At 35.4% G+C, this 13,059-nt stretch overlaps 1 protein-coding gene across 4 annotated transcripts in view; it reads left to right on the top strand.

Annotated features, from left to right (window-relative positions):
* The window catches only part of tmem131l (transmembrane 131 like), a 52,529-nt gene that overhangs the window by 17,359 nt on the left and 22,111 nt on the right, over nucleotides 1–13,059 (top strand). For all 4 annotated transcript variants that reach the window (XM_084396644.1, XM_084396645.1, XM_084396643.1 and 1 more), the window contains exons 4-6: nucleotides 4,711–4,782; nucleotides 10,593–10,716; nucleotides 10,854–10,970. In XM_084396644.1, the coding sequence (XP_084252770.1) occupies nucleotides 4,711–4,782; nucleotides 10,593–10,716; nucleotides 10,854–10,970 (313 nt within the window). The remainder of the gene's footprint in view (nucleotides 1–4,710; nucleotides 4,783–10,592; nucleotides 10,717–10,853; nucleotides 10,971–13,059) is intronic.

Raw genomic sequence — 13,059 nt, 5'->3', positions numbered from 1 at the left:
AAATGTTTCTTGAGCAGCAAATCAGCACATCGTCACCTTCCTAAAATAAGTCATTTGATCATCAAAATGACTTGGGCAATTATTTTAGGAAGGTGGCTATTAGAATGATATCTTAAGGATCATGTGACAGAAGACTGGAGTAATAGATCTAAATGATCATTCAGCTTTGCAATCACAGGGATGTTACATTTTAAAATATCTTTAAATAATAATAATTAAAGTTATTTTAAATTATAATATTTTTCATAAATGCAGCCTTGGTGAGCATACGTGACTTTGCTTTACCCAACCTTAATCTTTTAACATATGAGGTCGTTGTTTAAAAAAAATCATTAGTCCAAAAACAGTTTTTATTGAAACGTAATAGTGCGACCTCTTCTGCAGAAGATCAATGCCTACTTCTACATCATTGCCTCTTTAGGCCCGCCCACCGATTCACACGTCATGTAGTAGTAAATACGAAAGAGACGCAAATACAGGAATACTCCAGCAACAAAACTATAGCGATGCTGAAACTATATGTCTGGGTTCACAGCAACATCCAGAGGCGCACACAACTCTGTGAATTTCACCATATTCTCCAGAACGTGTCAATGAGCTCTCCGTTGATTGGCTTGCGCGACAACGCGTCATGCAAATTTCCCGCTCGAGTTGAATTTTTTCAACTTGCGCAGAAGACTCGTTTGAGTCGAATATCCCGTGTCCGTGGCAATCGCGCCCATTTACGCAAATTCGCATCTGTTAGCATCTTTGTGTAAATTCGCTTTTGGTGCGCACACACCGTAATACACTGTTTGTTTGTTCACTTCATTTTACTGCAGACTTGTTTTTAAACGAGACACTGTTCGGTGCAGGCTTTTCAGAAAGACTGAAAATAAAAGACGATCTGGGTCTGACAGTAATGTCGCAACACACAAGTCTGAGTAACGGTGCTTTTACCATGTGTCACATGTATCTTTGTCTGATACGGATCGTTTGATATGTACTTAGTATGTATACTGTAGCGCCGCAGTCAAACTGAATAGTTGTGATTTGCTGTTCTTTGCTTTGCTTCGGCATTTATGAGGTTAAATGCTGGAGGATTCCCGGATACGGAACGTAGCACGTGGAGAACGATGCTTTTGCTATTGTTTTGATCTAAGAAAATCATAAAAAAAACTTAAGTGAGCGAGATCTTCTGTTTTATCAATCAATCAATAAGACATTACAACATGTTTAAATTGATTTAAAACATGACACTGTAAATGTATGCATTTAAAACTTTATCGTAAAGGATGAACGATGAATAGCATAAGTACGAAAGCGCGATAATTCTTCTTTTTTTTTTTACATGAAACGCCGTAAGTTATCATTTGTCAACTATAACTGTGATAACTTAAACTTTATTTGCCACAATCTAGACTTATAAAGCATATGTAATATGCATAAATGTTTCAACTATGTAACGAGATCATTTTGAACACAGGAAGTTTTCAAAAACGGTTCCACACGTGTAATGGCAGGGACGTTGAAAATTACTTTAATAAGCAAAACTGTTACCCAATCATAGCAGTGTGTGTTTACTCCCAAGTCTTAAATATGGCACTCCTATCAAAATGGATGTTACAAAAGGTCCAAAACAGGATAGAAAATAGCCCATTACTTCTAAGGATGGTTTTGGTTATGTTAAAACCTGAACAACATTAAATGTGGACCTCAGAGTACATTGTAAAATAAAACTTTAACTACATGCTTTCATATGAACAAATAATCAATAGCTACACAGATTAAAGTTGTTAGCTGTGTATGTTTAATTTACTATAAAGAACCAATTCATAAGAGTCATTTGTTCAGGATTCAGACTACATTGGTTGCACTCTGTTTTTAAGTCTTATTGTACGAGAACAGTTTACGGATTATTAAATGTTGGTATTGTTAAAGTAATGAAATATTCTGAATAATAACCGTTTCCTAGTTCCCGACCATAAAAGAGTGGCATTACAAACAGCCAAGTGCCGTAATAAGCTCACTTGAAACTCTTACACTGTAGTTCCTGTTTCAGCACAGACAGCATGTATGTACCCACAGGTTAAAAATTAGTGTACTTGATAGTTGATCATCTGATGTTCATGCAAATAAATTTTTGCTGTGCAGTGATTCAGTGAATCTTTACTCACTCTCGGAGCCAGTGCACAGTGTTTCTGTTTTACCTCCAGGAAATATGTTCAGGGTACAACGTTATGCCTTAGAGAAAGTCAAACACACTTGATTGTGTTTTTGTTGACATTTCTTGACAGGATCATGCAATGTTTTGCTTCTTTCAACACCCGTCAGCTGCCATGTGAAAACACAGCAGGCTGATGAAATTTTGGATATCCAGTGTCAGATCTACCCAGTGTATTTTTACACACTCACTCGGTGACTTGAATTCTGTGTAGCCCAGAATTTAGATTAAGATAACTGCCATAAAGGTTACTAATGTGAACATGTTTTACCAGTATGATAATGTCCAGACAGAGTATATGAGGCCCAGGAACATGTGACCTTTCTTTTTTTTTTTAAAGTCAGTTTACATTTGATGCTCTTCCTGGTTCTCCAGGTTTGATTGACTTTGTTCATTTGCCTTTTATGGAGAACTTTGAAAGCTGTTCAGAGTTATAAACAAGTTCTCTGAGGTTCTGATGCTACATAAAAGTATTGTTGGTTTGTTTCATAAGATCTTTCCTGGAATTGATACAGAAGTGATTCATACCTCGAGATCTCCTCTTTCTTTTGGTAATCAGTTATGAAGGCCACTGATATGTGCGTCTTTATGTCAGAGTTCCCAGCTGTTGAAAGCCTGGACAAGCCACTGACAGTGTAGAGAGGAAGGATTCCCCCACGACCGGATGTTCCACTCACCGGATCCCGCTAGAGCTCCAATTTTGGAACATTAAAAACAATAATTAGATAAAAGAGGGGTCAGGCATTTTATTAATAAACAAGCGAGTAGATCTATAACTATTTAAAGCTGGTTATGATAGATATTTGTGCTGTTCCTCAAGATTAGCTATTGCTTTTGGCTTTAAGTTTTCTAATTGTATTTTCAGGAATGATAATCCATGTCGATAATGTCTGGTTTCAACCCTTTACACACACACACAAACACATGAGCATTTAACTTCAATTCCAATTCAAAAGCTTTTGATTAGCCTATTTCGATTTTTTTTTTTTTATTATTGTTTTGATTTCATTTTGAAGGATTCATTAAAATAACCAACTCAAAAGACTCATTAGTTATAGGAATCAGGCTACTCGGCTTGTGTTGTTTTGAATTCACTACAAGCAATCATGAGTCATTTGGTTGTGAATCACACTACACTAGATATTATTTAGTTTTTTGCATGCAGCCTACAAGGACAGCTTAACAAAAAAGGTTTTATATTGAAATATTTTATAGACAGACTCTGACCTTGTATTCATACCTAAAATATAAATGTAATTTCTTTTGTCATGTGCTAAAGATTCTGCAGTGGAGAAACCTTCTAACTTTGGATATCATGATGATATTTGAAAGTGTGTGACAGTGACATAGTCACTTGTATTTTTATTTTTTTATTTTTTTACATAACCCCTGAAATTAAGCATAGAGTAGAAAGTATGTGGGATTTGAAGTATCTATATCACAGTTAATCGGACAAATACATTTTTACACAGTTTTTCATTTTACTAAACATAAGGACATGTTTATCATCACTCAGTACCAAAACTTGTTCATCTTATTCATCTCAACTCAACAGCAAAAGTTCTTGGAACAATTTCATAGCTCTTTTTGTTTGCCCTGTTCACCTGCATTATTAGGTGTTTTCAGAGAAACGGTGCAATTTATTAAGTATTAGGAGAGTATAAAACAAAAGTGTTTATCATTTGGTCTGCTTTGACCTGCTGCCCACTTTAGCTTCCTGTTGTTCTTAGTTTCCTGTCACCCTTTTGCCACACTTGTGTTGCATTTTTCATTATACTTCTCTGGTGTTTTATTATAGCTCACTTTGGAGTTTGTGTTGTTTTGTGTCAACTCAATAACTGATGGATGTTCATTTAGCTTTTCTCCATTTTTTCTCTTATGTTCATACTAAATCATCATTTTCTCTTGTATTGTAAATTCAGTATAAGTGTTTCTCAGGAGGAATGAAGTCACTCCCTGAGACTGCCAACAAACGATGCTCTGTTTGTGGTTTTTTAACATTCATGCGTGTGAAACGATGACATTGTGTGAAAAAGTAAATTTCCTTTCGCTTTGTCGAACTAGTGAAATCGTCCAGGCTAAAAACGGGAAAAAAATTCAGTTCTTAACGCTGATTTGAATAAGGGTTTTGCATCATGAGATCTGCATGATCTGAGGTTTAAAATGCTTGGTTACATAGTACTACAAATACGTCATATTGTTTTAAAATGTCACCACTTTTCAGCATATCGTATACATTTTCCTCACCATCCCCAGAGAGTAGCTCTTAAGACGTCCTGGTGGTTTGATTCTCTTGCTTTGTACTTTTCAAAAAGCATTTTTTTATTTATATATGTAGGCCTAACTCTTGTATTTTTGTAATTCAGTTTTTGCCATGAAGATAACCACAGATGCTTACATGGCATTAAATAAAACTTTACTGATACTGTAATTTTTAAAGTACCTATTCATGTAAAAAGCATCAATCTGCATGGCATTCACATTTCTTTTTCTTTTCTCCTCCTCAGTTCCTCGTTTTATGTGCAGGAGAGTGGGAGACAGCTCCAGTTTCAGCCGCCCACACTGGACTTCGGCCCACAGTAAGAGTTTTATATTTCATACATTTTACCCACAAATATCAGCATACACTTGGTCCATAATAGGCTTATAAAAATGTTAGTAGCTAATGGCAATGCCAGGAAAATACCATAATATATTAAATGGATTTTTTTTTTTTTTTAAAAGAAGTTACATAAGTTTTTTTGTCTTTGATGTAAAATGTAAGTGTTTCTCAAATAAGTAAACATTGTAAGTATTTCTCAAACAAGTAAATATTCTCCTACGATGAAAATTAGCTGTGCAACACTGTGCAGGGTTTTTTTTATTATTAGGAAAAACTTTGTTCATGTTTAAATGTGGAAGGCTTTTTTGTCAGTATTGTTGTGGAAATCCAACGCGTGCGCATAGAAAAGGTGAATTTTATTGTAATTTTAAACCATTCAAGTGCAAGAAGGCCCACACTGTTTTCTGAGGCGCGCACATCCAAAAGGTGCGCACAGAAAGCTGCCTCTCATACTTTTCCGCGTCTTTTTGCTCTTGAACGGACAAATGTAGACAAAAATGTCAAAATATTTTAATAAACACAGTCGGTTGTGTCTTAAGTGAATGTAAACAGTTGACAAAGAAAACGCATGATGATATATTTTATCAGCTAAGTGGCAGCACTAGAGAAAAATATATTTGTAATGTAGGCCTATATTTTATTTATAAAGTGCAGTATTATTTTACATTTGATTACAGTTTCTGTACCTGAATACCTGAAAATCTTAAATCGGATCTTTGTTCAGTTGTATTTATTTGTGCGATTTGCTCATTTGTTTTTGTTCTTTAACAACAAATATTCGAAGCTTTGGAGGGAGGGGGTTGAACAAATTCTTCTCACTAATAAAGGCAGGAATCTCTGTGTCCGTCTGTCTGTTTGCATTTTGATTATGTCGAGAACCGTTCAACCAATCGACTTCACATGTGGCGGGTGTGTTGCTGCGGACCCAAGGGAGTGCAGTGCAGTGTCACATTTTGGTGCAATATGGACACGCGACACATTCAGAATTAATAAACGTTTAATGAACTACAGAACAGCGCGAGCCGGAAGCGGTGCGCCTCACGTGGCAGGGCTTATATGCTCTGAGAACGGACACTTCACTAGTGATACAAAACTCACAGGTCTGTAAAGAGCAATACTTTTAATAAAGGTAGCCTAACATTTTTTTCTGATGTTTGAATATCAAAACCAGCAAACAAATCAATCCCAAAGAAATTAGCAGCACAGTAATTACTGACACAGTAAAGGGTAGGCTATTTAAATAAAAGAACGAAAAATAAATAAAGAACACGGTTGGCTACTTTTAATAACAGCATCACACATTTCAATTAACGAACAGTTTAAATAAAATTAAATGAATTTCCTTATATAGAATAAAACAAACGTTAGGCTGGCTAGCGGAATTAGCGCAGCTCACATTTCAATAAATGTGACGTCCCAAAATCTCAAGTTTGAGTTTTAACAAGCTCATATATTTCACAGTAGTGATAACGGGTAAAAGGGCTAATACATTTTGTTTCTGTTATTCTATTTTCTGCAATGTCAAAGAAACTCAGCTTAACCCAAAATACAAGCTAAGACATGCGCTTCTGTCCATACAAGCTCATGCAGGTGTGCGCCCTAGACAGAGAATACTCCAGTTGCAGGGAACACTTTAGTAGGCTAAAAGAAACAAATATATTTATTAAGTATAACGAGGTTGGGTTACTTCAACTGTCCATCCTGTTAAAAATGGCTATTTATCCAAACTTGGCTCACTGTAAAAGGCATGTTTTGGGTTAAATATAACTTAGCAGCTTTATAGAATACAAAGATTTACAAAAAAAAATCAATCTGTATGTTTATTATGATGTGTAGAAATATTGGCTGTAACTAAGAATTGTAAAATTGGTTATACTTTCAAAACCATGTGACATTCACTTATTTTGTAGCGGTTGCCTTCTAGACTTCCATTGCAAGTCCATTGCTATAAACACAAATAGTTTTATATTTAAAAATGAAGGGTTGAAAGTTATTTTATTTGTTAATAGTCAACTTGCCACAAATGCTGTCCATAAAGTCAAAATGGTATTTTAAAGTCTGCTCTATTTTAAAGCTGAACTTGGCTTGTGGCTGAACTCTGCAGACAGGATGACCAAATATGGCTGGAATTTCTTTTCTTCTGATGGAAGAACAGTGGTAGAGTTTGGAGTCTACTGCACTGATTTAATTTTGATCCTAAGAAATAACTACAGTTGTAAAGATGTAGATGTTCCAATGCTGATAGTCCCATTTGTTGGAAGCATTACTGGAGGTTGTTACCTTTTATCAGGACAACATAGAGCCAGATTTCACAGCTATGTGTGTAAAATTTTCTTGGTGTGATTTAGATCTGCAACAACTAATAGATAAAATTGATAATTGTTAATGAAAATGCTTCTTTACATTGAATACTAAAAATTAAAATTTTAGTTTTTGCCTTACATTTTTTCTCTCTTTAAAAATGTTTCCAAAGCATTTTTTATTAAATGCTTCAAAGGGTCCCAGGAATGTAATTTTCATCAGGGCATAAATGTAGCAGTAGAAGTAAACACACACACACACACACACACACAGACACAGACACACACAAAATCTAAAGGTGTTGGTCATCATGGCACATATATAAAGAGGGAAAAATTTACGTGCAACTTTTCCCCAAATGCAAAGAATTTGAACATTTTATGACCTTTCAAGGTGTCTCATTTTGCCAGGACATATCTAAAGTTTTACTATTATATTTTTAGAATCTGAACATTTTAGTTTTTAATGAAGAAATGACTCATCCTAACAAGAAGTGTGTATTGTTGTTTAACTTGAAATACTTAGAACATGTGCATACATGTCAATCATAAGTAGAGCAACAGAGAAAGGAGTGCACAACCAATATAACATGAGATGTCAGATTTATGGTTAAATGAACTATAATTGAAATCCTGTGTGTAACACAAGTAATTATATAATATATAATCAGTAACTGGTGTGAACTGTTAAATTTCATATATCATACTCTTCCTCTTTCCACCTCTTAGCTATTTTCATGTTCTTTTAATAGTATTTATTAATATTATAGTAATTTTATATTGATTAATCAATTGTCAAAATGCAGCCTAAGGTACAATAAACACTTTGATTTTGAGGAAACTTAACTGGGTCTTTAAACAGTATTGGGGTCAAAAATTCATTATTCAGGCTGGTGGTGGTGGTGTAATGGTGTGGGGGATGTTTTCTTGGCACACTTTAGGCCCCTTAGTGCCAATTGGGCATCGTTTAAATGCCACGGCCTACCTGAGCATTGTTTCTGACCATGTCCATCCCTTTATGACCACCATGTACCCATCCTCTGATGGCTACTTCCAGCAGGATAATGCACCATGTCACAAAGCTCGAATCATTTCAAATTGGTTTCTTGAACATGACAATGAGTTCACTGTACTAAAATGGCCCCCACAGTCACCAGATCTCAACCCAATAGAGCATCTCTGGGATGTGGTGGAACGGGAGCTTCGTGTCCTGGATGTGCATCCCACAAATCTCCATCAACTGCAAGATGCTATCCTATCAATATGGGCCAACATTTCTAAAGAATGCTTTCAACACCTTGTTGAATCAATGCCACGTAGAATTAAGGCAGTTCTGAAGGCGAAAGGGGGTCAAACACAGTATTAGTATAGTGTTCCTAATAATCCTTTAGGTGAGTGTAAATGTAATGTGAATATTATAAAACATTTCCATGGCCATAAAGCTAAAGCTAAAGTTGGCCTCTGTTGCCAAACCAAATCATTATTATCTTTTGGTTTTAAATATCAAATTGATTTGTGTACAGATATTTTGACACCAGCTACTCTAGATACACAGAGGTGTATTGCATAATAATGTTTCTTTGCACATGTATGCACAGGTAGGTCTACACCTTTTTCCCTATACTTGTTCCTGCAATGATGCAACACCAACTACTGCATAACCTTTTAGAGAGAGAGAGAGAGAGAGAGAGAGAGAGAGAAAAACATGCCCTTGTTTCGCCTGGCTGCTAATTTCAATAGTGTTTCTGCACCACCATCTACATCTTATTATCTACCTTAAACACACTCACACACACCCCTCATACTCCCATCACTGCTTCCATTAGGACACACATAGAGAGACAACAGCTTAGACTTGGAATGGCATTTCTCAGGCATTGTTACAACAGTTATATTGGTTTTCAATTTTGGTAACCTGTTGCAAACTATTACACAATTCTTCTTTTTTATGACTGATAACCAATATGCAGATTAATTTTTTTTTTTTAGGTAGCGGCTATTTGCATAAGTGCAAATAGCCGCAATAGATGCTATTTACACTAAGTTAAAATAGCATATTTCCTTTGCGATAGATGTTATTTACACTGTGCAAATAGCAATAGCTTCTACTTACACCATGTAAAAATAGCAGTATTCTCTTTGCAACAAGTGCACCTCAGCATTTTAGTACATTATAAAACAAAATGCAATAATAAAATATTGAGTGTAAATAATTATATTTATTTAATAAATGCCACCTTATTAGGACAATAAGGCCTACACCTAACCCTACTGATAAACACTTTATTATGAAATAACCGGTAGGCACTTTAATTCCACTTTTCACACATTTACTTCATATTTATTGAAAATAAATGCCTTTCCAATCTGATATGCGATGGAAAAAGGGAGCAGAACCAGTTTGGCAAAATGCGGATTCATTCAGGGTTTCCTGAAGGTCGATATATAGCCTAATGAAATGATTGGATTGACTGGATGGATTGTGGTCTTCTGTATACAAAAAAACTAAAACAACTTTTACATATTTCTACTCTTCCTTTTTTTGTCATGGTGAAGTGTGTCCATCCATACTGCTAACATATTTCCCTGTGTTAGCTTATCCATGTTGTGTGCATGAGAGAAGCAGCAATTAAACATTACTAGTTCGGTTAATGATTTTGGCCATCCTAAACTCCTTTCTTTCTTTCTTTCTTTTTTCAATTGAGATTTAACTGTCTAATATTTTTCATCATTGTTTTTGCCTAATTGCATATTTCTTACTTGATAATGTTTCTTATTTTAAAAGTTGAGTAATTGTCTATAAAGCTGTTGGATGCTATTCTTTACAGAAGAGTCCCGATAATAAAGAACCGATAACGGATTAGGTTGACAAGTTAGGTTGACAAGTTATCTTGTCTGTGCATTGGCAGTTTTGGTAGCCTAACTATAGATGTAGTGTACCTAGTCAGACACATATGAACACATAAGATTCAATGCTGGTCTGATAGGACCTGGAGTCATTTTTTTAATTTTATTGGCCGCCGTGTTTCACATGCTGTTATTCACACACCTTTTTTGAAGCTGGCCTTTGACCACAGGAACATCATAACATAAAGAGCTGAGCTGCTAAGCTTTCTGTGGTTAGAATCAGCTTTGAAAGGTCAACTCAAGTCTTTTAATAGATGTGTGTGGCTTTGAATGACATTTACTTTCATCTTTGCTCAAGTGTTGTAATACTGAACCGTTTTCATTGTGATGCTTTAGGGAAGCGTGCACTGTAAGAGTCAGCCATTTCTGTCTGAAGACATACACAAATGATCACCGTTTGAACAAAGTTATGCTTCACAGCAAGAATGTTCATATAAGCATAACATTCCCTGACATATCAGTCATTTAGACCAGCTTTTTAGTTTCACAATGGTTGTGTTCTTCACAGTGACATGAATGTGATTTGGGAGTCTATAATGCAGTATTTGGCTCTTTAACATGTGGATCTGTCATTCTGCAGGCCGGTGGGGCTGCCAAGAGCTGAAACCGTAAATATCCGAAATCCCAGCCCAGAGCTCCCAGTCTCTCTGCTCTCTGTGTTTACATCCAGCAGACATTTTCACATGCCTTCCTTCCACAGAAGGGTAAGTATGCACTCCGTTTCACATTTGCTCTGCTCTCCCTCTCCCTTTTCCTCTAACATAAATTGTCCCTTATAAATGTAATCCAGTGTTTCTTGTCATTCAGTTTCTTGTAGATTGTATTTTCTTCTGTGTTACAGGTAATTCCACCCGGAGGGAGCGCGCTTTTTAAAATAATTTTCCTCCCCACAGTGGAGGGCAATGAAGAAATCTCTTTATTTATTAACACATCAACCCATGGGGTGATATCATACCAGGCAAGTTGTATAGAACTAGCATTACACGGTCACTTTTACGCACTTTTTAGAGGTTTCATATACACATCACATTTTACTAAGGCGCACATATGGGAGATGTTCATATTTTAAATAGGTTTATTTAGCTTGGCAGCAGTGCAAATGTATCCATTTGCATAAATGACAGATGTAAATGTTATTCCCACATTTAGTGATCACTGAAGAATGTTTAAAAAAAAAAAAAAATTTAACCAAAGTGCACATTTCAGCCTATCATTTTGGGTGAAAATCACATGACAGACCAAAGCTGCACCTGGGACAATTTGTGTGCAGTTAGCTTTTTTGTCTGCCTTACACTTAACATATTCTTTCAAATGTTTAAGATATGTTTGTCGAATTTAACTGAATCAAGGTCACACTGTATCATTCTGGAAATGTAGGGCAGTTATTTGTTATATTCATAGTGATGAGCAACAAGCTTTATGTTACAGATTCCTTTGAAATTACCAGAATAGTTTGATACTGTATGACTGTCATCAAACAAATTCATCATAATCACCAAAGCAATCTGCACTGGCATATACAATAGTATTCAGGTCATGTGACGTGCATTGCAACTGTCTTCTGTAGTCATGTTTTCATTATGAATACATTTCTGGTGATCTTTATATGAACAAAACTCTATTGAAATGCAACTTACACTACTAGTCAAAAGTTTGGAAACACCTACTAAATCTTTATTATACTACCGTTCAAAAGTTTAGGGTTGGTAGGATTTTTTAAATGGTTGTGAAAGAAGTTTCTTATGCTCATTAAGGCTGCATTTATTTAATCAAAAGTACAGTAAAAAAAAAAAAAAAAGTAATTTTGTAAAATATAAAAATTTAAAATACATTTTAAAATAAAATGTAATTTATTCCTGTGATGGCAAAACTGAATATTTAACATCCATTACTCCAGTCTTATTAATATTTTTGTAGAAACAGTGATATATATTTTTAGGGTAGAAAGTTCAAAAGAACAGCATTTTAAAATAGAAATCTTTTGTAGTATTATTGTAGGGTGTTTTCACATCTAGTTGTTTTGATTGGGAATCGATAACACTCCAATTTCAGGCAAACTCTGGAATGGTTAGACTTTAGTGAGAATGCGATCCAATCCAACCACTTATTTGCTCACATAGTCCTTTTATAGTTCTTAAATAGTTCTTCCCCAAAAAGACAATTTCCTGATTATTTACTCACCCCAAGGCTATCCAAGATGTTTATGACTTTCTTTCCTCAGTTGAAGAGAAATTCAGGAAAATATTCCAGAAATTTCTCATCTAATGCAAGTGAATGGTGCCCAACGTAGATCATTTTTGATGGTCCAAAATCCAGCTTCAAAGTGCTCCACAAGACCCCAGCCGTCAAATAAGTGTCTACTAGCAAAACGGTCTGTCATTTTCAGAAAAAAAAAGAAATGCTGTACTTAACAACAAATGCTTGCCTGGGTCCAGCTCTGCGAAGCACGTTCACAAGAAGATCATGTGTGATGTAGGCGGCAAGAAATGCTATCTTGTTTACAAGAGGGAGTTTACATCCAGGATACACAAACTGATCATTTTAAACAAAAAATTGAAACAAAATACCAATATACAGCAATCACCATTTGTTTTGGACCGCACTCCTCCTCCACTGTAAAGGATTCTTGCATGCGTGAGCTTGCGTCACGCGCGAGAAAAGACCCTTGGAACCCTTTGATGCTGCCTAAATATGTATTTTTGGACCTTCTAAAATGGGCACCATTTAAAATGGGTCTTTGTTGGGCACCATTCATTTGCATTAGATGGAAAAAAAATCCTGGAATGGTTTCCTCCAAATCTCAAGTTTTCTTAGGCTGAGTTTGGATGGCCTTGCAAATTTTCATTTTTCGGTGAACTATTTCTTGAACACATTTTGGTCTGTTTTGAAATGTTGCCTTGTGAAAGTGAACTGAACCAAGAAGAAAAAGCAACATTATAACAATGTAGTTACTATTTTTTGGAGCAAACAAAGCAAACCAAACACAGGTAAAAAAAAAAAAAAAAAAAGAAGAAAAAAAAGATATATATAAAACATGAACTCATTTT

Source organism: Rutilus rutilus (assembly GCF_951802725.1).
Source record: "Rutilus rutilus genome assembly, chromosome: 2".
Taxonomy (NCBI): Eukaryota; Metazoa; Chordata; class Actinopteri; order Cypriniformes; family Leuciscidae; genus Rutilus; species Rutilus rutilus.
The sequence above is the reverse complement of the archived record's forward strand: the minus strand, read 5'-3'. Positions and strand labels throughout refer to the sequence as shown.